Consider the following 23,853-nt stretch of genomic DNA (forward strand, 5'->3'; position numbering starts at 1 on the left):
AACTTTTGACTTTGACCCTGTCCAGTCCAATCAGATAACCGTGATTGACGCTTTGTGCTTCCTATTTTTACCTAAAACTTAAAAAAAAAATCCTAACCCTGGTTCAACTTATTGGACGTTTGTTATTTTGGTGTCAATTTATTTGAATATACTCTTATTCTTATATGTGGGTTTAATAGACCCCACTGCTGTCCATGTCACCTCCCTACCTAATCCTAAAGTCTAGAAAAGGTAGTTTTTGATTACTCCATGCCAGAGTAAACCTCAAGAAAAATATTTTGTTTGTTAAATCATTGAACCACTCCTCTGCTTGTTCATTCGAGGCTCGCTATATGTCAAACACGCCATCAATGTATCTGCACCATAATTCACGTGCTTATGGTAGGAGTTGTTAGTCCACGTGTGTTTGTGCTCGAACTGGTGTACATAAAGACATGCATAGCTTGGAACAAACATACTGCCCATAGAAGTACAGTGTTGTTGTTCCCTCAAAGTATTTTCTTTTTAGCGTGGTCAACATTAATTAAATTAGCATTTTCAAATGCCATGGTTTCGGAAGTGGGAGTTTTTCAATAGTTTTTAAGCTTTCATCCTGTGGAATACTCTCGTATAGAGATTCCACGTCTGATCCTATCATATATTCTATCCATGGTCAAAATGTATTCCTTATAGCGTTGCGTAGAGGTTTAGTGTGTGTGTGTGTGTGTATATATATATATATATATATATATATATATATATATTTATGCGCAATAAAGCTACTAGTGGATGTAAAAAACAATCGACAAATGTTGATAAAGGTAGGGCATCTGGGAACTGGGTCCCTCTGTTTGTGATTTTTCGCACCGAGTAAAACGAAGGCATATGTGGATTAGAAACTACAAGGAACTCTGCCTCCTTTGTAGTCCTTATTTACAACAAGGGGTGGTGATGGACAGAGTCTCTGAATTAAGCAGAATACTCTCACCCAGTCAAGAGATCAGGGCTAGATCCAACACCGTTTTTTAGCTCATTGCACCATCCCAGTTTCAGAACCTGGCTGTATGCAAATTAGTCTGTCCCTGGCCCAGTGCATCATGGGAACAGGGCAGACCAGACTACAAAAGCCAATTCTTACACTGGGAAGGAAACAAGCTTCCGAGCTAAATAACGGTGATGGATCAAGCCCTGATCTTTGGACTGGGTAAGAGTGGTCTGCTTAATTCAGACACTCTGTTCATCACCACCCCCCTTTTCTGAATCGTTTTTGGCCACTATAGGTGTGGCAGGGTATACTCAGACATGAGTCCCTTGCTCACTGCTCCATCAGGATTCAAGCAAGCCGGGCCGACGAGGCTGAAATGCCAGAAACCGGTCCCCGGTAGCTTGTCTCCTTTCTGGTGAAGAATTGGCTTGGTAGTTTGGTCTGCCCTGTTCCCATGATGTACTGGGACAGGGCCAGACTAATTTGCATATAGCCAGGTTCTGAGCTGGGATGGGGCAGTGAGCTAAATAACGGTGATGGATCAAGCCCTGATCTTTGGACTGGGTAAGAGTGGTCTGCTTAATTCAGACACTCTGTTCATCACCACCCCCCTTTTCTGAATCGTTTTTGGCCACTATAGGTGTGGCAGGGTATACTCAGACATGAGTCCCTTGCTCACTGCTCCATCAGGATTCAAGCAAGCCGGGCCGACGAGGCTGAAATGCCAGAAACCGGTCCCCGGTAGCTTGTCTCCTTTCTGGTGAAGAATTGGCTTGGTAGTTTGGTCTGCCCTGTTCCCATGATGTACTGGGACAGGGCCAGACTAATTTGCATATAGCCAGGTTCTGAGCTGGGATGGGGCAGTGAGCTAAATAACGGTGATGGATCAAGCCCTGATCTTTGGACTGGGTAAGAGTGGTCTGCCTAATTCAGACACTCTGTTCATCACCACCCCCCTTTTCTGAATCTCCTTTGTAGTCCTGTCCTGTTTATGTGCTCTGGTGACACATTTTTTAATGTTTGTTTCTGCTTTTATGGTTGGGTCTCTTGTAAGAACCTTGTAATTTCTCTATCCCATAAGCAGACTGGTGCAAACGAACGGATAATTCTATTTAGTCTGTACAACTATTGCCCCACCTTTTGTCTGCAGGCTTCGACAATATCTTCTCTCCTTTCTAGTTTCTCAAGTGCTGATCTCTCTTTTGAAGTCAGACTATGATAATGTATTTCCTTGGAGTCAAAAGCTTCTATATCACTGCTTGTTCAAAAGCTATAACCTTGAGAGGCATCATCGTAGGAAGATTAAAGAAAGACGGTCCTTTGAGGTCTGTATGGGTGTCGTCACTGAGTGGCAGGAGCATCTCTAAAAAAAGTTCTTACTCCAGTTTTGGGTAAAAACTCTCCATATTCACATCACAGCTTGAATGTATTGGTTTGTTTTGTGGGAAGCCTAGGCCCTTCTTCAAAACAGCCTGCTCTTAGATAAAGTAAATGGGGTGAGATTCGCTGCAAGGTTTACATCCCGCTGGTCCATGGTTGAGGTTGATGATCCTTGGACTTCCCGCTGGTTGTTACTCCTCGTTCTTCCAAGCATACTTTCTTGTCTATTTTTCTCGGTTTCCCTGAAAGAAAGCCCATCCTGGTTTATAGGGACCAGGATGAGACCATATGATGAATGACCATCTGACACCAATAGGGCATGTGAGGGTTACAAATAAGACCCATTAGGATATTGGAACTCAGGAGGAAGTAACCTGGGTTTTTACCCAGAGATAAGGGTACAGGGTACTCAGTGGTTGTCATATAGCACTAGGGAGGCAGTATCCTTTTGATCTTATTTAATTTAAAAGAAACTTCTCTCCCTTCTAGGGATTGTTTACAGTCAGTCCAGAGACCTTGTGTAGACGATGGAAAGAAAAGGAGTCACTCAATTTGGGATAACTTAAAAGGTTGCACTCATTCAATGTTGACTGCTCTCAGAAGTGATGCTCTTCATTCCCTAAGGTAGACTCCTAGGGCACCTTTGATTTGGTGCTTCAACCAACTGAATAGTAACCAAGATTTTGTCAGAAAAAACTGCTGATTTAGGATGCTTTTACATTGGTGGCTTCTGGAATTATTGTTGTGTTACAGTGCCCCCTTCCAGCGATTGCGTTATAGCGGTTTTGGTTTCTGCTCATCCTAATCAGTCAGCAAATCTTTGTTCGCGATAGGCCCAGAAGGTCTTCTGGTCTTCTGGCTAGGAGAGAGACATAAATGAGGTAAGTTAAGTTGGTGGAAGAGAGGAAACCTCTTAATAACAATAATTGTAGCTAATCTTCTGTCCTGTGGACATGATTTCTAGATTACGTTGCACCAGAGGGATCACTGTTTGCAAAACCCATTGATATGTACTAGCTTTGCTCTTTTTTTTTTTTTTCTTCTTCTCAGGTTCTTCTGCTCTGAAGCGCATACGCTGCCTTCCCGAGCCAAAGGTAGTAGATCGCTGGAATGAGAAAAGAGTGATGTTTGGAGTCTATGACAACATTGGAATTCTAGGTAAAGTTGGATTTGCATGAGGTTGCCAGAGCTTGAAACCAGAGCCCAAAAGGTGCTGGTTATTTCTTGTTTGATGGACCACAGTGGTATAGCACAAAATGATGTCTCCACATTAAAATTGCTGAGAGGCACCTAAAAGTTCACTAAGGCTCAAAGTCAAATGAAGGCTTTGACTTAGTTGTCCAACAAGGGGTCCGGAGGTGCTCCCAATACAGGCGCTGTTAGACTTTGATTCACCGCCACACTTCTGATGGCCTCAACCAACCAATTCTTTGACCCCATTCTATAGAAACATAGAAATACTAAAGTGCTCTTTGAGCCACTTAGCCACTCTGTGTGGTCAACAAGTGGTCCTCGCCAATACACAACCGGATGCTTAATGCAGACTTCAGTAATTTATACTTTCAAGAAGAGCAGAGGGTTCAATAGTAATACAAATCCGCACATGGGTGATATTTCAGAATGTTGATCCTTTGCAAATTGGTATTGTCATTTCATCCCAATACGTTTCAAAGGAGAGATTCCAGTTAAAGCATTTAAATAGGAAAACATTTGAGAAACTCATTGAACCAAAATCAAGATAATGTGAAGAACTGAATCAAGATTAGGGTAAAGGAACAGGACTAGGCTTCAGCGTTGTGGTAAAGGTAACAGTGAGAGAAAGTATAAAGGTAAGAGACAAGGGCAGGGTTACATTAAAGAACCAGGAAAGGGTAGGTATGAAGGTGCAGTCTATGAGGATTAGGTTATGTGATGGCAATACATGGGGTGAAGGTTATGGTAAGAGTTTGGTGCGATGTTTAGATAAAGCTAGGGATAAGCATGTAGTAGGGCTGGGTTCCAAGTGTAGGATTGATGTTAAGGAGTATTTTGGGTTTAAGGTATTTCTATACATATTTTATATAAAAATACATACTTTTTTATTTTTAAAATAAAATAGTTTCCTTAAATACTGTTTTCAAGGCATTTTAATTAGTTTTCATTGGATGGTCTATTTTAGTTTAAGACACACCACAATCTGACTTTCATTGAAATAGATTTGAATAAACTTCTTCTAAGCTGAGAAATTGTGTTTCTTTGAAATGTTGTAAGATGAAAAGACCTACATCTGCATATCACATTGAAAGGAAAGCTGGAACTCTATACAATACTCTAGCAACCGGGAAATAACAGATACACAGGTAAAAAGCCTTTACATGAAAGGTGTCTTTGGAGATTGGTTTTTGAAGGTGAGGGTCAGGGTAGAACACTTTTTACTCACAATTTCTGTGGGGGAATGGTTCGTGGCGATATGACAGAGCTTCCTACTTCACTTGAATCATCAGTTGAAACCTTTTCCCCCTTGGAGTCCCAACCAGAGCCATTTTAAGACATGGGCAAAGTAGACTCTGGCACAATGCCCCAGCCTTTCAGGGGGTCCCCTGATAGAGCCAGATCTGTTCTGCAGAGAGTCTTGCCCTGATGACCTTGAATAATTCTTAAACAGAACGTTTTAAATACCATTTTTCTTTAATTTATTTTTAATGTGGGTGATGTGTGAGAATCTATTTACAAACATTTTGCTGAAAAATAAATGTGTTTGTTTCATGCATCTTCCATGAAAAAGTACTTTAGATCGTACCAGGACCTTACATGTGAGAAATGGGGAGGGTGCACAGAAATATTAGACCGCTTCTGCTGTGTTGCCATATTGAAAACATGTCACCATCCCCGAATATTAGATGTAAACACATTTAGAATCTGGACAAGTGTGCCTGTGCACTGTTAGTGATCTGGGCACAGAGGGCATGACAGAGCTGAAATTGGATAATAAATTCAAAGCTGTTCTAAAGAGTGGCCCCCAAAATATGTTTAGCCCTGTGCCACCAAAATCCTTAAGATGTCCCTGGTCCTATCCGAGAATGTTCTCTTAAAACAAATGCTAGCGTCTTGTGAATATTTTGATATCTACCTCCTCGTTTTGTGCCTGAATCATATGCCACACAGTACAGCTTCAAAAATGTCCCTGCTTTCCCTATCAAATGCTTTCTCTGCATCCAAAGGCATGAGAACAGCCAGGTTTCCCTTTGCAATGGGTAACTTTCCAGACATTATCTTGTCGGTCTACCTTACACAAAACCAGGGCCACTGGATTTACATGATTGGGCGGGAGCGGCGATTTTCACATAATTGTAGATGTGCCACAAAATTCATGATATGCCACATAATCTGCTGGTTTTAACAAAAAAATGGTGTCTAGCTCAAACTGTTCATAAGTTACTAAAAATTCAGGAACACGCGTTGCTGTACAGTGGAAGGCTCTCTGCAAAGCTGGACTGGTCATCTTTCTGTTGCTTATTGCTATATTTGGGTGTTAAACTGGTACCAGTGAGGTGCAGCCCATGCCCATACAGTGTTCCAGGTTAAAAATTACTAACTAGTGTAGTGATACAATCACAAAATGTGCCACATTATGCCACATAACTTGGGTTTTCTTGCCACATACTTTACTCCACCCTGCCACTTAATTTGTCCCTCTCCTGCCGGATAATTCCAGTATTCTTGCACAAAATCCACTTGGTCTGGTTTGACTAGGAATGAGAGGACTTTGTCCAGTCTGTCTATTAGGACCTTAGTAAAGAGTTCAACAGTGCAGTGGGCCTGTAGAAGTTGTATTTCTCCGGATCGTTCCTTGGTTTTGGCCTAGGCATGATCTCAACCTCACTCTCTATAAGGGTGTCCATTAAAACACCCTGCACACTCTAAAAAGTGGTTGTGAGCCAATCTGGATCTGGGGCCTTAGATGGCTGTATGTTGTTTATGGCTAAGAGTATTTCATGTACCTCTGTAAGCTTATCTTCCACCCTTTCCGCTGAAGTTTAAGTTTCTGACACTCCTTCCTCACCCAAATCTTCTTTTGTGATAACTGCTTAAAAGCAGTGTTATTTTGAACTCTGCTTCATTTAGTTCCTTCATAAGTTGAGATTTTGGGAACATTTCCTCTTTCCTGTCCTAGCTGGTAGGGCCATGGCAATCACCCTCATTGTTGCTTTACATGCATCCCTCAGTTTGTTGGCCAACTGGTCTAGCGAGTCATTTACTTTAAATGTCTGATCTGCTGGCTAATTTCTGATCTTGTGGCTGGGTCCTTGAGTACCCCAGGGTCACAGCCTACATCTTCCTTAGGATTTTTGTCTTTCTCCTCCTACCCGTTCTATCTTTAGCTGGGACTGGTCCAAGGTTGACATAACTGCCATATGTGCTTTATGCAGTCTACTCAGAAGTGGTTTGAGTACAAGAAAGGTAATCCAGCCTGTGTCTATTTGTGTACTGGGAGAATAGCACCAAATAGCCATCATACCCTGGTCTTGGATCATTTCCTGCAGTCTCTTGGACATTACTTTGGCATTTTGTAAGCTTTGTGCCTATCTCCTTAAGCTCAGGTCCCACAATGTATTGTGGTTCCTTCCTGTACCAGGATCACCACTGACCTCCCCACCTGCTCCCTTCCAATCTTTTCTAGGAATGCTGTCTGTTGGGCACATTTATATTTATAATTGTGTAACACTGTACATGTAGCTCCATACTGATAACTATCTGTCTCACTTCAGGGGCACACTTGCCACCTTTAGGCATTATTTTAGCTTTTTGCTTGCAAAGGATGGCCACCCCAGCAGTTTTCAATCTTGTGCCAAAAACTGAAGTGGATAATTTTTATTGTTCGTTCGGAATTGATCCACTCTTAGTAAATGGTCTTTTGAAAACTGATTATACCTTGGTTCCGTTATCTAAGAGCATGTATAAACTGTTTTGTATATTGAGAGCATTAAGACTCCTTACACTTAGAGAGTTACTTGAACGTCCTACTTGAGGGATTCACCTCTAAAGTAGGTCCTTTGCATCTTTTGATATTGTAGCACTCCCTGAGTTTCTTTTTGTCATTCGTGGCTTGGTCATCAAAATCAGTGGCTTTTACCTACTGGGTAGCTGCTCACGCCTACAATGGGCTGTTTTTGCAGTGTCAAACACCCACTGCAGCTTTCTTCTCTACAATACAGCATCCCCGCTTCTTTTTGGCTCAACCACTGCTGACTATAGTGCCTATCTTCTGTGTGTGGTCACAGAAGCAGGGCCTGGACTGTAAACGCCAGGGTGCAATCTCCCTTGAGACCTTGGAGTTTCTGCCAAATATGGGTCCTCCTCTGCACCTTGTCTTGGTCCTATTCGTCTCTCAGCTTCAGTTTTACAGTGGGGGTTTTGCTCTATGCATATGTCCCTCTTATTCCCCCTGCAATTTGTCCTCGAAGGTGACGAGGTTGTATTGGGCATCTAGTTCTCTTGCCCCTTTCTCTCTTTAGTCTTCCCTTGATGGGCTTTCCATGCACCATGCTGCCACCCCTTGACATGCACCCTCTTAGTTATCAACACCAATTATATTGCCACTGTTCTGTTGGCTTGGGGAGTGTTGGAAAGGCGACCCCAGGGGAGACAGAAGGTGTCTGACTGCCCGCCCCGAGACCCACCTCTCTGTATGGAATAGGCCGAGCGCCGTAGGGAGGTCTCCTTGGTGAGGCTTATCGCCTACAATCGTAACAGCTGGGCAATCACACTACTTACAGAGGGACACCACACAGGCGGAATATTCACAAGAATCTTTATATAAGCAATTAAGGCAAGTTCTTGGCAGGTTAGCAGGCAAGGATCGAGGGATCCGTAAAGTCTTGGTTTCGGGGATAGGGGGTAGCGGGACAGTCTTTGCACCAACTGGTGCGTGGGGAGTTCAAGGGGTCGGGCCGCGACAGCGTCGGAAGGGCCTCGATGATAGTTCAGCTCGGTCAGGCCGCGACAGCGTCAGCAAGGCCTCGAAGGTGGTTCAGCTTAGTCAGGCCGCGACAGCGTCAGCAGGGCCTCGAAGGTGGTTCAGCTTGGTCAGGCCTCGACAGCGTCAGCAGGGCCTCGAAGGTAGTTCAGCTTGGTCAGGCCGCGACAGCGTCAGCAGGGCCTCGAAGGTGGTTCAGCTTGGTCAGGCCGCGACAGCGTCAGCAGGGCCTCGAAGGTAGTTCAGCTTGGTCAGGCCGCGACAGCGTCAGCAGGGCCTCGAAGGTTCCAGGTGCAAGAGTTCGGATCAGGATCAGCCGCGACCAGGTCAGCAGGGCTTCGACTCCAAGATACAACTGAAGTCCTAATCCAGGGCTGGCCCAGATATAGGACTGGAGTCCTTTGATGTCCGGACCCTCGCGCCTGGGGGTCAGAGGGGCCGGGATGAAGGTGTCCAGACACCCAGCAGGGGGGTGGAGCCAGCGCCCAGGGAGGCTGGAGGGCGATCGATACCAGGCATCCGGGGACGGCTAGAGTGCCATCGAAACTCCCCTCCTCTCGGATCTGCCAAGTGGCCACTCGACCACCCGGGAGGATCTTGGTGCCTCGATGTCGGGGCTTCGCTGAGGCCGGGGCCAGGGATGGCTGCGGCCACGTGCTCGGGACGTGATGGGCCCAAGATGGAGTCGGGCCGGAAATGGAGGCCTGGCATGGTCGCCAGACCGGCGGTGTTGGCGAGCAGGGTCCGCCGGGGTCCCAGGGGGGAGAGCCGTGGGTTGCCAGGGGGGCTGCTCTCGTCGATGGTTCGTGTTCAGGGGGGTCGACAGCGGGTCGACGGAGGGCCGATGTCGTCACAGGCCCGCCATGCGGGAGGGGTAGGACCACGCCACGAGGCCGAGTCCAACAGGGAGTGTACTCCATTTCCCCCTGCTAAAGCCTCAGTCTAGCACTAGTTTGCCTGTTGGGTCGGTCCCAGTGGTTTCTATGCACTGCTTCCTCTGTCGTGGAGCTCTGTGCACACCCTGCAACCTACTGATGCTGCATTTTCCCTCTGCAAAAGAGTGGGGGAGCTTCATCCTTATCTTACTGGGCTCTTGGCATCATCCATGCACAGTGTCTGGCCGGTGGAAAGCAGCAGAAGTCACTGTCTGGTTTGGAGCTGTAGGAGTCTGTCCGGTGCCACAACCATCTTGGGTTGAAGTCTGTTGTCTTTGATTTTAACGAGTCTTGACTTATCTAGGCGACTACTGAAGTCAGAAAGTTCTGAAAATTGGTGCAATTTTAAGAATTTTGACCATCCAGCTATAGCATGATGAGGTATAAAAGAGAAATGAAAGAGCGAATTAGCTAGGCTGTGGAAGCTACATAGGAACTGAAGATTGTAGGGTTGAGTGATGAGCCTTGAGGGACACCATTTTTAGGTTTCGCCTGGCCGTAGCACTGCGCAGCAGTGCTCGCGCAGCCGAAATCTTTTGATGTATAGTATGGGGCTTTGTCCCGCCTCTCTCTCCATTGGCTATCTCCATAAATGGAGGCTAGCCATTGGAAGAGATGGGTGTCAGTTACTCTTTGCCCCGTCACGACGCGAATCGGGGGCGTTTCTTTTTTTTTTTTAATCTTGGTATTTAATCTTGACGTCACTGCAAGAACACGCCCCCGAATCTCGAAAATGCCAGAGCTTTGTGGCAGCCATTTCAGGCCGACCGCCGCCGGAAGAAGTCCAGGTGAGTGCTTGTTTTTTTTTTTCCCCGCTGTCCGTGTGCCCGTTCCCGCCCCCCTCCCGCTGTCCGTGTGCCCGTTCCCGCCCCCCCTCCCGCTGTCCGTGTGCCCGTTCCCGCCCCCCCTCCCGCTGTCCGTGTGGCCGTTCCCGCCCCCCCTCCCGCTGTCCGTGTGGCCGTTCCCGCCCCCCCTCCCGCTGTCCGTGTGGCCGTTCCCGTCCCCCTCCCGCTGCCCGTGTGCCCGTTCCCGCCCCCCCCTCCTGCTGTTGATTTGAGTGTTGCTCACGCCGTGTTTGGTTGCGGCCTGATATTATTTCATCCAGGGTGCTTGTTAATAGTGTGAGACACAAAGGGGGCATTGCATCCCCCCTCTGGGAACCGATCATCGCCCGCCGTAGATGCGCTCTGTTCTGGTGTAGTGAGTGCAGGGTTACCCGGAAGACATTTGGTGTCACTGTAAGGATGCGTTTATCTTCTCTGCCTCGCTCCCTCCCCCCTCCCTCCATGCTTAATTCACTCGCTGCTATTCAAGCAGAGAGCAGAAAAAAATCCCTTTTGCGCCGGAACATGTCTGCAGATGCCGACACGGCCGCGGCTTCCCCATCACTTGCCGAGCCCGGCCACAAAACGCGGGATTTTTGGGGGAACAGGTGACACCTGTGGCGGGCGGAGCAAGTGGATTCTTTTCAGCTCGCATTAGGGGGAGCGGTGGAGAGATGGAAGTTTGAGGGCTGTGGGCCAATCGATCGTGGAGGAGGGCCCGGGGGAATAAACTCTTCTGTTCCACCTTGGAGGGCACATCCCCCCCCCCAACTGAGGGACAGATCTTCTAACAGGTGTGTACGGTGGGGTTCCTATTCCACTGCCAAATCCAGGAAAGACCCTCCGAGTCTCAGGAACTCTAACAAGGCGGATGAGTTTTACCCCCACCTTTTGGGCAGATGCTACTATTCTTCCAAAGCATCTGAAAATCAAACATGGTACATGTCCTGCATTCCTATTCCACTTCACGGGAACACCAAGACTCTTCGGGTACACCAACAAGATGTCTATTTCCCCCGCCTGTGCGAGAGATCTTCTGACACGCCGACATAAGTGAAATGTCCATCTTTTTCCCGCCTCCAGCCTGCACCCTCCAAGCCTTCAGGAGCACTGACAGGGCAGACTTTTAACCCCCTCCCTCAAAACAGACTTTTGGGACATATCTTCCGAATCGTTTTAAACACCTGGAAACCCGAACTTCTGAGCCCACCTATTATACTGCTGCTTTTGTGTTTCAACAAGATCCACTGAAGATTGAGTCTCTTCCGCCAAACCTGTGCGGCTGGACACTCATTCGCCCCTCTACCAACCCCTACTCCAGGGAAGAGCCATCCGCTACCCCCTCTGGACAGATTCTTGATTTCGTCCACCCACAGTGGAAGAACTCGTCCAACACTCACGCAAGGCAGCATGCAACCCCCGCCTTCACTTATACAAGATGGAGTTTTCTTGTCTCCACCACCTGTAAGGAAGACCCTTTGATCCTTCTGGGACGCCCACAGTTTGGGATCGGTGCCTTCTCCACCGACTTTTCGGGCACACCCCAAGGCAAAACTGTGCTCTTACACAATCAAAGAGGAATTTCGCCCCCCCCCCCACCCCCCCAGGCGAGGATTTCGCCGCATCTGTCAGCGCACCCGCGAGGTGGATTTTCTGTCTCCCCCTATCTGCAAGGACTGACTTCGGTTGCTCCTCACTCTCTACCAAGGATGCTTCAGGAGGGGGGACGGGAGCCGCGGTCCAGAGGGAACGGAGTTACCACTGCGCCCCTCGATTTCGCGCTGCCGCATTGGCCGACACTTCAGTCGCTGTTTTCAAAATGATTTTTCGTGAGGCAGCTGTTTTTTTTCGAGTTTGGTGCTGGTCGGGAAAAGCAACTGTTTTGACCACCTAGGTCTGCTTTTTGGCGCACTTCGCCTGGCAGCCCGGGATGGATTGCCCTCTGGAGAGACGACTCTGACTGCCCGTCCATGCTCAGGTAGGTGGGGTGACAGTGTGTGTGTGTGGGGGGAGGTGAAGTGGGGTGGGCAAGGTGTATCTTTCACGTTCGAGGCATGTGGGCTGCTAAATTCATATCTATTGCATAGATCGCCGCCTAGTGTTGGGTCCGGATGATTGCACATTGTTGTCCTGGAAGAGTCTTCGAAGTATCACGAGATAGGTGGCTCCTCCCCTGGACTACAGTGCGCATGGGCATCGACTCCATCCCCAGATTGTTTTTTTCCGCCATTGGGTTCGGATGTGATTTCGACGTCTCCTGTTCGGAATCGAAAAAACTTTCCTTTTAAGGCCAAAAGGCCTTCGTTACCTCGTCGGTATTGTTCGCGTTCGGTCTCGTGTTTCTTCCAACTCTTTGAGTCGGTTTTCTGTCGAGTCGAGTAACTCTTCGGACATCGAGGCCCTGTCGTCGCAGCAAGACCCCGACGATACTACAATGGAACGGAGTCCGTTCAAATTCTGCCCCGTGTGCGGTTCAAAGTACCCACACATCTTCGTGCATCCTGTATGCAACAAATGCCTCTCGCCAGACCACAACGAGGACAACTGTATGGCCTGTTCGAAGTTCAGGTCGAAGAAGACGCTCAAGCTTCGGCGCGCGGCGCGCCTCGAGGCCGGTGAGCGGCTCCGGCACCTGTCGACATCTTCGACGACCCCGAAGCAGAGGACCGAAGCCATCATCTGCAGATTTCACCACCATCGACGGAGATTGAGGCCGTTTACGGAGAACCCGTCGAGGGCCAGGACCTAGACGAGAACGTCGAGGAGGTAGGGGACGTCGAGGAAGTTTATGGGGCCGCGGAAGATAGCTCGGAGGAAGAGCTATGCCCCGAAAATACACAGACTCAGGCTCAGGTCACGGGATCGCCACTCGGCCTTACCCACGACCCTACACCGCAATCCTCGGCCCCGCCTTCTGGCCCGGCTACGGACACACCAGCGGAGCCTCCATTGAGCAAATCGAAAACGAAACTGAAACCTTCGGAATCGAAAACAACTAAGATGGCCGACGCGCCATCGAAACTGAAGACGTCTGCTATGCCATCGACTTCAGTGGCTCCGAAGCCGAAGAAGGCTGTCGAGCCTGCTACAGTACCGAAGGTGGTCAAGGAGCCGAGCTCGAAGAAGGCCGTCGAGCATGTGTCGAGCACGGTGGCTGAATCGAAGTCGAAGAAGACTGTCGAACCGCCTTCAAGCAAGACTACCGCGCCAACAGGCAAACACACAGTCGATGCGCAGTCGGCGAAGGGCCCAGAGCCAAAGTCTGGAGGCCTGACGCTAAAACAAACACCTGCCCATCCAAAGCCAGCGGCGTCGACGCCTAAGGTCGTGGCGGAAGCCCGACCCACAGCGGTCGAGGATGCGTCTGCGTCTCCGGCGACCAAGGAGAAATCGTCGACGCTGGGGTCTTCCCCTGGTGGCGGACCGAGGTCATCGGTCGGATCGACGAAGCCCTCCGCTTCTTTCACTAAGCAAGTCTCGGACTCCCTCAAGAGAATACGGGAGAAGAGTTTGACATCGACGACTCAAAAGCCGTCGGATCCACAATCAATGGCGGCGCCGAAAAAGACTGCAACGTTGATCCTCTACTCTCTGCCGCCGAAGGTGGCGCCGAAGGCCTTTGCACCTCGGTCGGTGCCGAAGGACTCGGGAGGTTCGGAGCACTCACTGCTAAGTGGACGTTTGGGTCGACAACATGCATCAGAAGAGCAGTCTGAGCACTATATCGACGCCGACACAGGAAAATTAACGCTCTACAAGCGCAAGATTACTTCCCAGCCATTGGAATAGTTTGTGATACCTCTGAAGAAGAAGAGGCCGGCACAACAAACTCCTGTACTTGTTGAACCTATTCATCCACGACCTAGGAGGAGCCCAACACCTTCACCCAATGCCTCAGAGGGAGATGAAGGTGAACAGGATGAGGAGTATAACTTTCCAGATAACAATGACCCTGATGAACAACAGGACTTATGGGTTGACACTGGTGACCAGGGGGACCAACAGGTGGTACAAGACCCACAGATTTATGGTGTGAAGACGTCTCCAACTGAAGACTCGGCGGCATTTAATGCCTTGATTGAAAGGGCGGCTGCAAACCATAAGGTGGAAATGCATGCCAACCCTGTGGAAGATGACTTTTTGTTTGACACATTCTCTGCAGCAGAAAAAACTGTGAAAACACTTCCAATGCTTAAAGGGGTTCTAAAGCATGCCACAGGCATCTTCAAGGAACCCACAAGAGCACGGGTGGTGAACCCGAGAATAGAAAAAAAATACAGACCGGCACCTGGGGACCCAACTTATATTCGGGGCCAGTTGCCTCTGGACTCTTTGGTGGTCTGCAAAGCCCGCAAGAGGGCGAACTCACAGACAACGGGTGAAGCTCCTCCCCCAGACAAAGAGTCAAAAGTGCTGGAGGCATCGGGGAAAAGGGTGGCTGCGCAGGCAGCCAATATCTGGCGCATATCTAATACAGAGGCCCTGTTGGCACGATATGATAGGGCGCATTACGACACCCTAGAGCAACTCCTACAACACCTTCCAGACGAGTTTAAGGAAGCAGCTGAGCTGCTGATACAGGAGGGCAAGCTTATTTCAAATGCTGCAATCAAGTGCGCGCTTGATGTTGCAGATACAGCGGCTAGAGCGATTAACACTAGCGTGATGTTGAGGCGTCAAGCATGGCTCCGCATTTCAGGGTTCAAGCCCGACATACAGACAACTATCCTCAACCAGCCCGTTAATCCAGACAGACTGTTTGGCCCAGAGGTTGACACCACCCTCGAGAAGATCAAAAAAGACAATGAGACAGCTAAATCCATGGGGGCGCACTTCAGTCTCAGCAATTCAGAGGGAGCACTTTTCGTCGCTCAAGTACACGTGGTGTTAACAGAGGACACTTGGCACAGCAGACGCAATTCACCAGAGGTGAAGCACAATCCTCGTACCCCAAACAGGGTAGAGGGGGTTACAGAGGAAACAGTGCCAAGGGCAGAGGCAGAGGCAACAACAGTTCCCGTTCCTCTGCTGCCAACAAACAGTGACTCTCTGTCACTGCCCCCGACCATCCAACACCTGTCGGGGGGCGACTCCAGCAGTTCCTGCCAGTCTGGACGTCCATCTCCACAGACAGGTGGGTAAGGAAACTTATCCAGTTCGGTTATTGTTTGGAGTTGACATCCACTCCACCCAACATACCCCCAAGACAACGTCCTATGTCAGCAGAGCACTTGCACTTATTGCAGCAAGAGGTTCTTGTGATGCTGCAAAAAGGTGCAATAGAGCTCGTGCCGGCGGAGGAAGAAGGCACAGGGGTTTATTCCCTGTACTTCTTAATCCCGAAAAAGGACAGTTCACTCAGGCCCATTCTGGACCTACGCCCCCTCAACCTGTACATCCTCTCAGAACATTTTCATATGTTAACACTGCAGCAGGTTCTTCCATTGTTAAACCAGGGAGACTTCCTAGCAACCTTGGACCTCAAGGATGCTTATTTTCACATACCACTCCACCCATCCCACAGAAAGTACCTCCGGTTCACCATACAAAACCGGCATTACCAGTTCAAGGTCCTACCCTTCGGAGTGACCACTGCCCCCAGAGTGTTCACGAAGTGTCTGGCGACAGTGGCGGTGCACCTCAGGAGACAGAACATACATGTCTACCCTTACCTAGACAACTGGCTCGTTCAAGCAAAGTCGGAACAGCAGTGCGCCGCAGACATGTCCCACACCATTCACCTCCTTCACAGTCTGGGGTTCTCACTGAACTATCCAAAGTCGCACCTTCAGCCAGCCCATGTGCGGCAGTACCTGGGCGCGACAATAAATACGATGACTGCTACAGCTCAGCCGAGCCCGGTGAGGATCGACAACATCCAGTCGCTCATCCAAAGGTTCAGACCGCAACACTCACTACCAGCGAGAGTGTTCATGCAGTTGATAGGCATGATGGCCTCCTGCATCTTCATAGTCCCGCACGCAAGGTTGCATATGCGTCCGCTCCAAGAATGCTTGGCGAATCAGTGGACACAGGCTCAAGGACAACTGACAGTCCTAGTGTTGGTGACCGGTCGGGCATACAACTCTCTGCATTGGTGGACTCCACACAACCTTTGCAAGGGCCGACCGTTCCGAGAGCCTGTGCCGCAAGTCATCATGACGACGGTCGCCTCTCTCCAGGGATGGGGAGCTCATGTGCTCCACTACACGGTGCAGGGACTGTGGTCGACGCAGCAACAGAAGATGCACATCAACTACCTAGAACTGATGGCAATCTTCATGGCACTCAAGTCCTTCAAAGTACATCTGTGCAACAAAGTCGTGTTGATCCGGACGGACAACATGACAGCCATGTACTACATCCAAAAGCAGGGGGGTACGCACTCTCCACAGCTGTCTCATCTGGCTCAGAGCATGTGGAAGTGGGCCATTCAGAGGAACATCTTCCTCATGGCGGAACACCTCCCGGGCAAGGACAATCAGATGGTGGATCTGCTCAGCAGGTACAGCCATCAAATGCACGAGTGGGAGATACATCCATCAGTACTCCGCCCGTACTTCCAGCAGTGGGGTCATCCAGAGATAGACCTGTTTGCCACAAGGGAAAACGCAAAATGCCAAAGCTTTGCCGCCAGGTTCCCTCACCCACAATCGCAAGGCAATGCGATATGGATGAACTGGTCAGGCAGATTTGCGTATGCTTTTCCCCCAGCGCCTCTCATTCCGCTGGTGGCAAGAAAGCTAAAGCAACACTCGATGACGCTCATCCTGGTTGCTCCAACGTGGGCACGCCAACCATGGTACACCACGTTTCTAGAACTCTCCGTGGTACCGCATCAAAGGCTCTGTAGAGGCCCAGCAACAGCTAGGTCTAAGAACCGGGAGCTCTCCTCGTGTCCCTAGGGTTTCAAATCAAGTTATGCATCTATAACATTATTACTCATTAATTCAACCTGAATATCTGTGTGAACTCAAGTTAAACCATTTTATTTTCATGGTTATTCTGCTTGATTTTGGTTATATACATAACATATCTACAAAAACAAAACAATGTGCTTACAAGAATTATATATAATATAATACTCAAATTATTCACATTCACAAAAAGCGTAACAAACATAATTTCAACATTTCCCAATGCATTTCGGGTCTATGCGACCCTTCTTCAGGGGAATTGTACTTATGAAGATAAATTTCGTGTGAGTTTCATGCACATCAATCCGATGAAAGGCACTGCAAAATTAATAAAAAGGGTTGATTCCCTTATAAACACACATAAGCTTTGCACAGATACAGAATGGCTCTAGAATTAACAATCTCTCCCAGTGCAGAACCATGAGAATATAAATAAACTCAAAACTCAAAACGATAAGAGAAAAGTAAGTGTGAAAAGGCCCACAGCCCGAAGACTCTGTCGTCATAATCAATAAGTGTGCCATGCAATACACGTGATGATAAAAGACAGTACTGTTTAAAAGTAAAATTCATGCCATCAATGACCTCCGTGTTCGTAATCAATAGGTGTGCCACGCAATAACCATGGTTGTGAAAAAAGTGCAATTGAAGACACTTCATACCATCAATAACCTCACCCTGGTGGTGAAATGTCAACCATACTCATAAAAGGTGCTATGTAGAATGTATTATACCTTTCAATGACCGCAAGAGGAGCCCTCAAAAATGTCATGGATATATGCAACTCAGGACCTAGGTAAATCATATACGTCATCATTACCAATCCGTATCACCAACATATAAGAAAGATAGACAGAGGAGTAACAACTGTCTTACCATCTACTCTATAGTCGAGTATTTAACCGGATATGTCAAGGGCTGTACGCTCTCCAACCGCTGTAAAAGCGAGAATGTTTTACAAACACCAAATCAACTATTTTAATACTGATTCTAATCAAAACGATTTCACTCCAGTCATACTTAAATATTCTCACCGCTTATGTCTTCCCGGTCAGGATACCCCAATGCTCTCTCACTCCATTCAAACAAGGTCTGCTGACAAGCGAATCTATTTCAGAGACAGGAATAAACTCATTAAAAGCCGATACTACAACAATGCGGTGCATTTTAAGAAGACGCCATTAACCACCATGCGCCTACCTTCTTTCTCTAACGGTACGCTGCCACTGCCTCCTGGTGTACTTCCGGTGTAAACATCCGGTTCAAGCTCGCGTGCCTTAAATGCCGGTACGTAACGTTTGGGTTCCATAGACATGAACGATTCACTATGCCGCCAGCGTTTAAGTTCCATAAACATGACCGATTCACTATATATAAACTGCCAATTCTGATGTTCAGTGTTATGCCATGAGTGCTTAAACTCCATCAACATAAACAATTCACTACGTGTAAAACGCCCATTCAAATACGTGGTGAGTGCATCAACCGCATCAGGTACTGAATACTCGGGTCATGCGTGAAGTATCAGTGCTTGTGCAACACGTAATAAGAAAAAATAAAAATCAAAAATAAAGATAAAGAATCACCAAATCATAAAACATGTGGTGAACCACAGTGAAGTTTTAGAAAGAAACGTGAACACATAGAAAGCAATCACCTCAAAAATAACACCCTTAATACAAATGAAAAATACCTGTTAACAGCTGTGTAGAAGACAGAAAAAATGGGATGAATTGTCAATCCTGTACAGTACTCAATCAGAGAACATCTTCTGGACATATAACACCCTAAGCATATTTAGTATTTATAAAAAACATGCCATCTCATATTGGTCATTAAGCCCTCCTGGTGTCAATGTTCCTAGCCTTTTTATCCAACTTGTCTCTCTTCGTGCCAAAGCTATGTTGTGATCTACTCCCTTGTGTTTCTCGACCACTTCTAAGATGGTAAATCTCAGTTGCGGTATTGTGTGACTGGTGTTAGTCCAGTGTGTGGCTAAGCAAGATGTTGATGACTTATTACGTATGGTACTCTTATGCTCTATGATCCGAGTTTTGATTTTACGCGAAGTTCTTCCCACGTAGGTGAGTCCACATGGACATTGTATTGCATAAATCACTCCGGTTGTATTACAATCTCCGCTGTGTTTCAACTGAATTGGTTTGCCCGTGTGGGGATGCTTAAAGTCTTTACTGATGATCGTATTATTGCATTGTCCACAATTAAAGCATTTCCTCATACCTTTATATTGTGCTTGTGGTTGAGGGTGAGGGTTCTTCAAAATCTCTCGGATATTTTTAGCTCTGGTATGTGCTATGATTGGGAGAGTCTTGAATAGATTTGCAAAATCCGGTTCATTCGCTATCATCTCCCATCGCTTTCTGATGATATGTTTTATCCTAAGCGATTGTGTCGAATGCTTCATAACAAAAACTATTCGGTCATTAGTGGCTTTCTCCCTTTTTTTTAATAGAGAATCCCTGTTCATTGATGAGACTTTTTCCTTTGCTTTTTCCAATATATCAGTCGGGTAGCCCCGAGCTATGTACTTTTCAATTTGTTCTTCCATCATCATTGTGCAATTAGTCTCATCTGAGGATATTCTTTTAATCCTTATCAGCTGTGAGGTAGGTAAGTGGTCTTTTAAACTTTTCGGATGTGCGCTTGTGTAATGTAGAGCATTGTTTACATCCGTAGGTTTCCTATAGACTTTGGTCTGAATTCCATCCACTGTCTTCTGTATTTCAATGTCCAAAAATTGTATGCGTTGTTCCTGGATGTTAGAAGTGAACTTAATTCTTGGGTTACACTCATTGAGTTCTCTAATTAGTTCGTCCAATTGAGTCCTGGTGCCACGCCATATTATCAAAATGTCATCAATGAACCGTAAGAAAAGAATCAAATTTGCTGTCCATCTGTTGTCAGATAGAATGTACTGTTGCTCAAAGTAAGCCATAAATGTATTAGCGTATGCAGGCGCCCCTGAAAAACCCATTGACGTGCCAGTCTTTTGCAAAAAATATTTGGATTTCCAAGAAAAGTAACTATGATATAAAGAAAAATGTAGGAGTTCTAATAAAAAAATCCCAAGTGTCTGATCCAAATCCGATTGTAATAGTCTCCACTCAATGGCTTCCAAGCCCTCAGTATGTACAATGGAAGTATAAAGTGCCACCACATCTATGGTGCACAACAACGTAGTGTCTTCAATCAGATGATTTACTGCTTGTAACTTCAGTAAGCAGTCTGCAGTCTGTCGTGTCTTTAAGGTAAGTGTCCCAAGATTGGACCAACGGTTGTAAGTGATGATCTATAAACCGACCTACTGGTTCGTGTATAGAACCGCATCCTGCCACGATGGGTCTAAATGGTGGATCTATGGTGTTCTTGTGTATTCATCAAAGGCTACATCTCACACCCAGGCTCTTGACGCAGAACCATGGCGACATTCAGCATCCAGATCCGCAACAGCTCAATCTGGCAATCTGGCTCCTGAGGTCTTAGAGTTTGGCTACCTTCATTTGCCCCCTGAATGCATGGACATCATCCGGGAGGCAAAAAAGCCCACTACCAGAGCTTGCTATGCTGCAAAGTGGAAGCGTTTTGTCATTTACTGTACAGAACATCACATTAACCCGCTAGATGCATCAATTCCTAACATCATCTGCTATTTGGTACATCTTTACAAGTGCAATCTAGCTTACGCTTCCATTCGGATACACTTCTCCGCCATAGCGGCTTATCTCCAAAACAGGCAGCACCTCTCTGTTTTCAGGGTGCCTGCCATTAAAGCCTTCCTGGAGGGACTGAAGCGAGTCATTCCTCCCAGAACACCACCAGCTCCGGTGTGGAATCTCAATGTGGTTCTCACTAGACTGATGGGCCCGCCTTTTGAGCCTCTACATTCCTGCGAGATTCAATTCTTGACATGGAAAGTGGCTTTTCTCATTGCTATTACATCTCTCAGACGTGTTAGTGAGCTACAGGCGCTCACTATACAAGAGCCATTTATACAAATTCACTCAAACAGGGTAGTGCTCCGCACTAACCCCAAGTTCCTTCCGAAGGTGGTGTCACAGTTTCATGTCATTCAGACTATTGAACTGCCCGCATTCTTTCAGAACCCACAGACAGTAGCGGAGAGAATGCTCCATACATTGGACGTAAGAAGGGCATTGATGTACTACATTGACAGAACACAACAATTTAGAAAGACACAGCAACTTTTCGTTGCCTTCTCAGCCCAGCACAAAGGCAACCCTATTTCCAAAGCAGGAATAGCCAGGTGGATCGTTAAATGTATTCAGATTTGTTATCAAAAAGCTAAACGTACTTTAACGGTCCCCCCAAGAGCACACTCCACACGCAAGTTGGGAGCCTCCATGGCTTTCCTGGGAAACATTCCTTTGGAGGACATTTGTTGAGCAGCCACATGGTCTACACCACACACGTTTACCAAACATTACTGTGTAGATGTGCATTCCAAGCAGCAGGCAGCTGTAGGACAGGCTGTTCTAAAAACACTTTTTCAAACTTCTGCAGCCGGCACGGGCGGCCGCCGTTAATGGAGGGACTGCTATGTATTCTATGCAATAGATATGAATTTAGCAGCCCACATGCCTCGAACTGAATATGCTACTTACCAGTATGCATCTGTTCTTAGCATGTAGGGCTGCTAACATTCATATCGCCCACCCTCCTCCCCGGTGCCCGTAGCGGCTGCAGATTATTCTTGCATTCAATCATTAGCATGGACATCATTTACACTATTTCACTCCATCTCGAACACCATGGCTAAAAACAATCTGGGGATGGAGTCGATGCCCATGCGCACTGTAGTCCAGGGGAGGAGCCACCTATCTCGTGATACTTCGAAGACTCTTCCAGGACAACAATGTGCAATCATCCGGACCCAACACTAGGCGGCGATCTATGCAATGGATATGAATGTTAGCAGCCCTACATGCCAAGAACAGATGCATACTGGTAAGTAGCATATTCAATACCCTGTCTCCCTTAGCAGGATATTGCGATCGGCATTCGTATCGTGATACCTTCCGTTAGACCGGCACCCTGGCACTTGTCGCTGAATGATGGTTTTCTTTCCAAGCCCCCTCTTCACCCACCGCCGTCTCGCGCTCGTTGACCCCTTTCCAAGCAACGCTCCGACCCCTTTACCTCTCAGTACAGGTCCCGTGCTCCCTCACTTACCTCTCCCCGTCCCCTCATTTTGTCACTCACTCCCCATTGTGCACTGTCAAATATTATTCACTCTACGCTTGAAGTGGTAACATTCAGTTTCCGACTTCTCTTATTTTACCGGGCTGCTGCTTTGCAATTTTAAAATAACCACCATCTTGTGCTTTATTCTATGCTTTATGTTTAGTAATTCGAAAAACGAAACTTTAGCATTATATTACAGTGCAGGGTGTTTATGATAATTAATGCTGCTCTGTGTCGTGGCTTGCTCTTTAGCTTTTATTTAGTCATAACATACCTATAAATTGTCCAGGCACAGCATGTTAGTGGGGGTCAATATCATTTAAAAGCAGGGAGTCTGTGTGGTGGGTGGGTGCATGTGGCTCTGTGTGGGTGTGTGTGGGTGCAAATGCAATAGGTCACGCATTTGCGAGAGATTAATCTATTGGCATTGTAAATGACAATGCCATTTATTTATCTGTTTTCAAAAACAACACATAAATAAAACGTTTGTCATTTACAATGGCAATAGCTCTAACTTTTGCAAAGGCGAAACCGTTGCATTGTAAATGCTTGTTTGGGTTTGCTAAAGGCAGAGTGGAAGAGTGGAAAATATATGTACCAGGGTAGTAAATTGAGCTAGTCAATAGTCCAAGCCAGAGGCTTTTCTTGAACTCTAACATGATGTAGACGTGATAGCAGGATTTTGTGTGCTATCATCAAAGGTCGTGGACAGTTTGAGTAAAATCAGTGCTGCATAATCCCTCTAATACATGCTTCCATTTGTTAAGGATCGAGACAAGGGCTGTTTCCTTTACTGTGCAGTGGAAGGAAAATGTTTAGAGTGAACTCTACAATGCTACTGGGTTCCAGAAAGGAACACAACACGTGTTTTATAAACATTTTATTCTGAAAGGGAAGGAATGATATGGGTTGAATGTTGCTTAAAATGGGAGGATCGGCAGAGTGTTTATTTAACAGTAGGAAAACAAGTGTTTGTTTCCAGTCAAAGGGGAGAGAAGAGCTGGCCATAGAAAGTTTCGACAGATTAGTCAGTGGATATGCTTGTCTTAGCTAGGAGTTAGGAAACCAGGGCTGGTGCGCGTTAAGAGTGGAGCCATACTTAAAGGAATGCCTATGTTTAATTGTCCAGTCAAGAGGTATGGGAAGAAAATAGAGTAGGCGTTGGGAAACTACTTAATTGGTAATGGAGGTAAGCAATGGCTTATCCTTTAAAAGAGCAAGAGATTACTGCAACTTTGGTAATAATTTTGTGATAGGAAGAGGAAAGGCTTTGGATGTTCAATATGAATCTTAGAGCAAGCCAGATTAGTTTGAGATGAAACCATTTTCAAGATCTCTGGTGGAGTTTGCATGCAGAATGGTGAAATCTTCATACTATTTCTCCTGGTAGATGGATTTTATGTAGGATCTAAGCACTTCTAAAACGCCCAACAAGCACTTAGTAGACTAGTTAGAGCACCGTTCTGTTTCTGATTTTATGTAAAGGACTTTCGCAGCTTGAGGTCCTTGGAAAACCAGGGGCTGAGGCTACACCACAATGGCTAAGAAGTTTTGAGAGGAATTTGATCATGATGCAAGTGAAGGATCCAAGTGTTAATAACGATAATAGCACTGGATAGAGGCAGAGTGAGCTGCAGGGAGATCCATATTGAGA

General features: G+C 46.9%; 1 protein-coding gene across 1 annotated transcript in view; it reads left to right on the forward strand.

Moving 5' to 3' along the window:
- The window catches only part of MRPL51 (mitochondrial ribosomal protein L51), a 43,925-nt gene that overhangs the window by 14,383 nt on the left and 5,689 nt on the right, over positions 1-23,853 (forward strand). The window contains exon 3 of the mRNA XM_078651571.1: positions 3,395-3,502. Coding sequence (XP_078507697.1) covers positions 3,395-3,502 — 108 coding nt within the window. The remainder of the gene's footprint in view (positions 1-3,394; positions 3,503-23,853) is intronic.

The sequence above is a fragment of the Lissotriton helveticus genome, chromosome 7, assembly GCF_964261635.1.
Source record: "Lissotriton helveticus chromosome 7, aLisHel1.1, whole genome shotgun sequence".
NCBI lineage: Eukaryota > Metazoa > Chordata > Amphibia > Caudata > Salamandridae > Lissotriton > Lissotriton helveticus.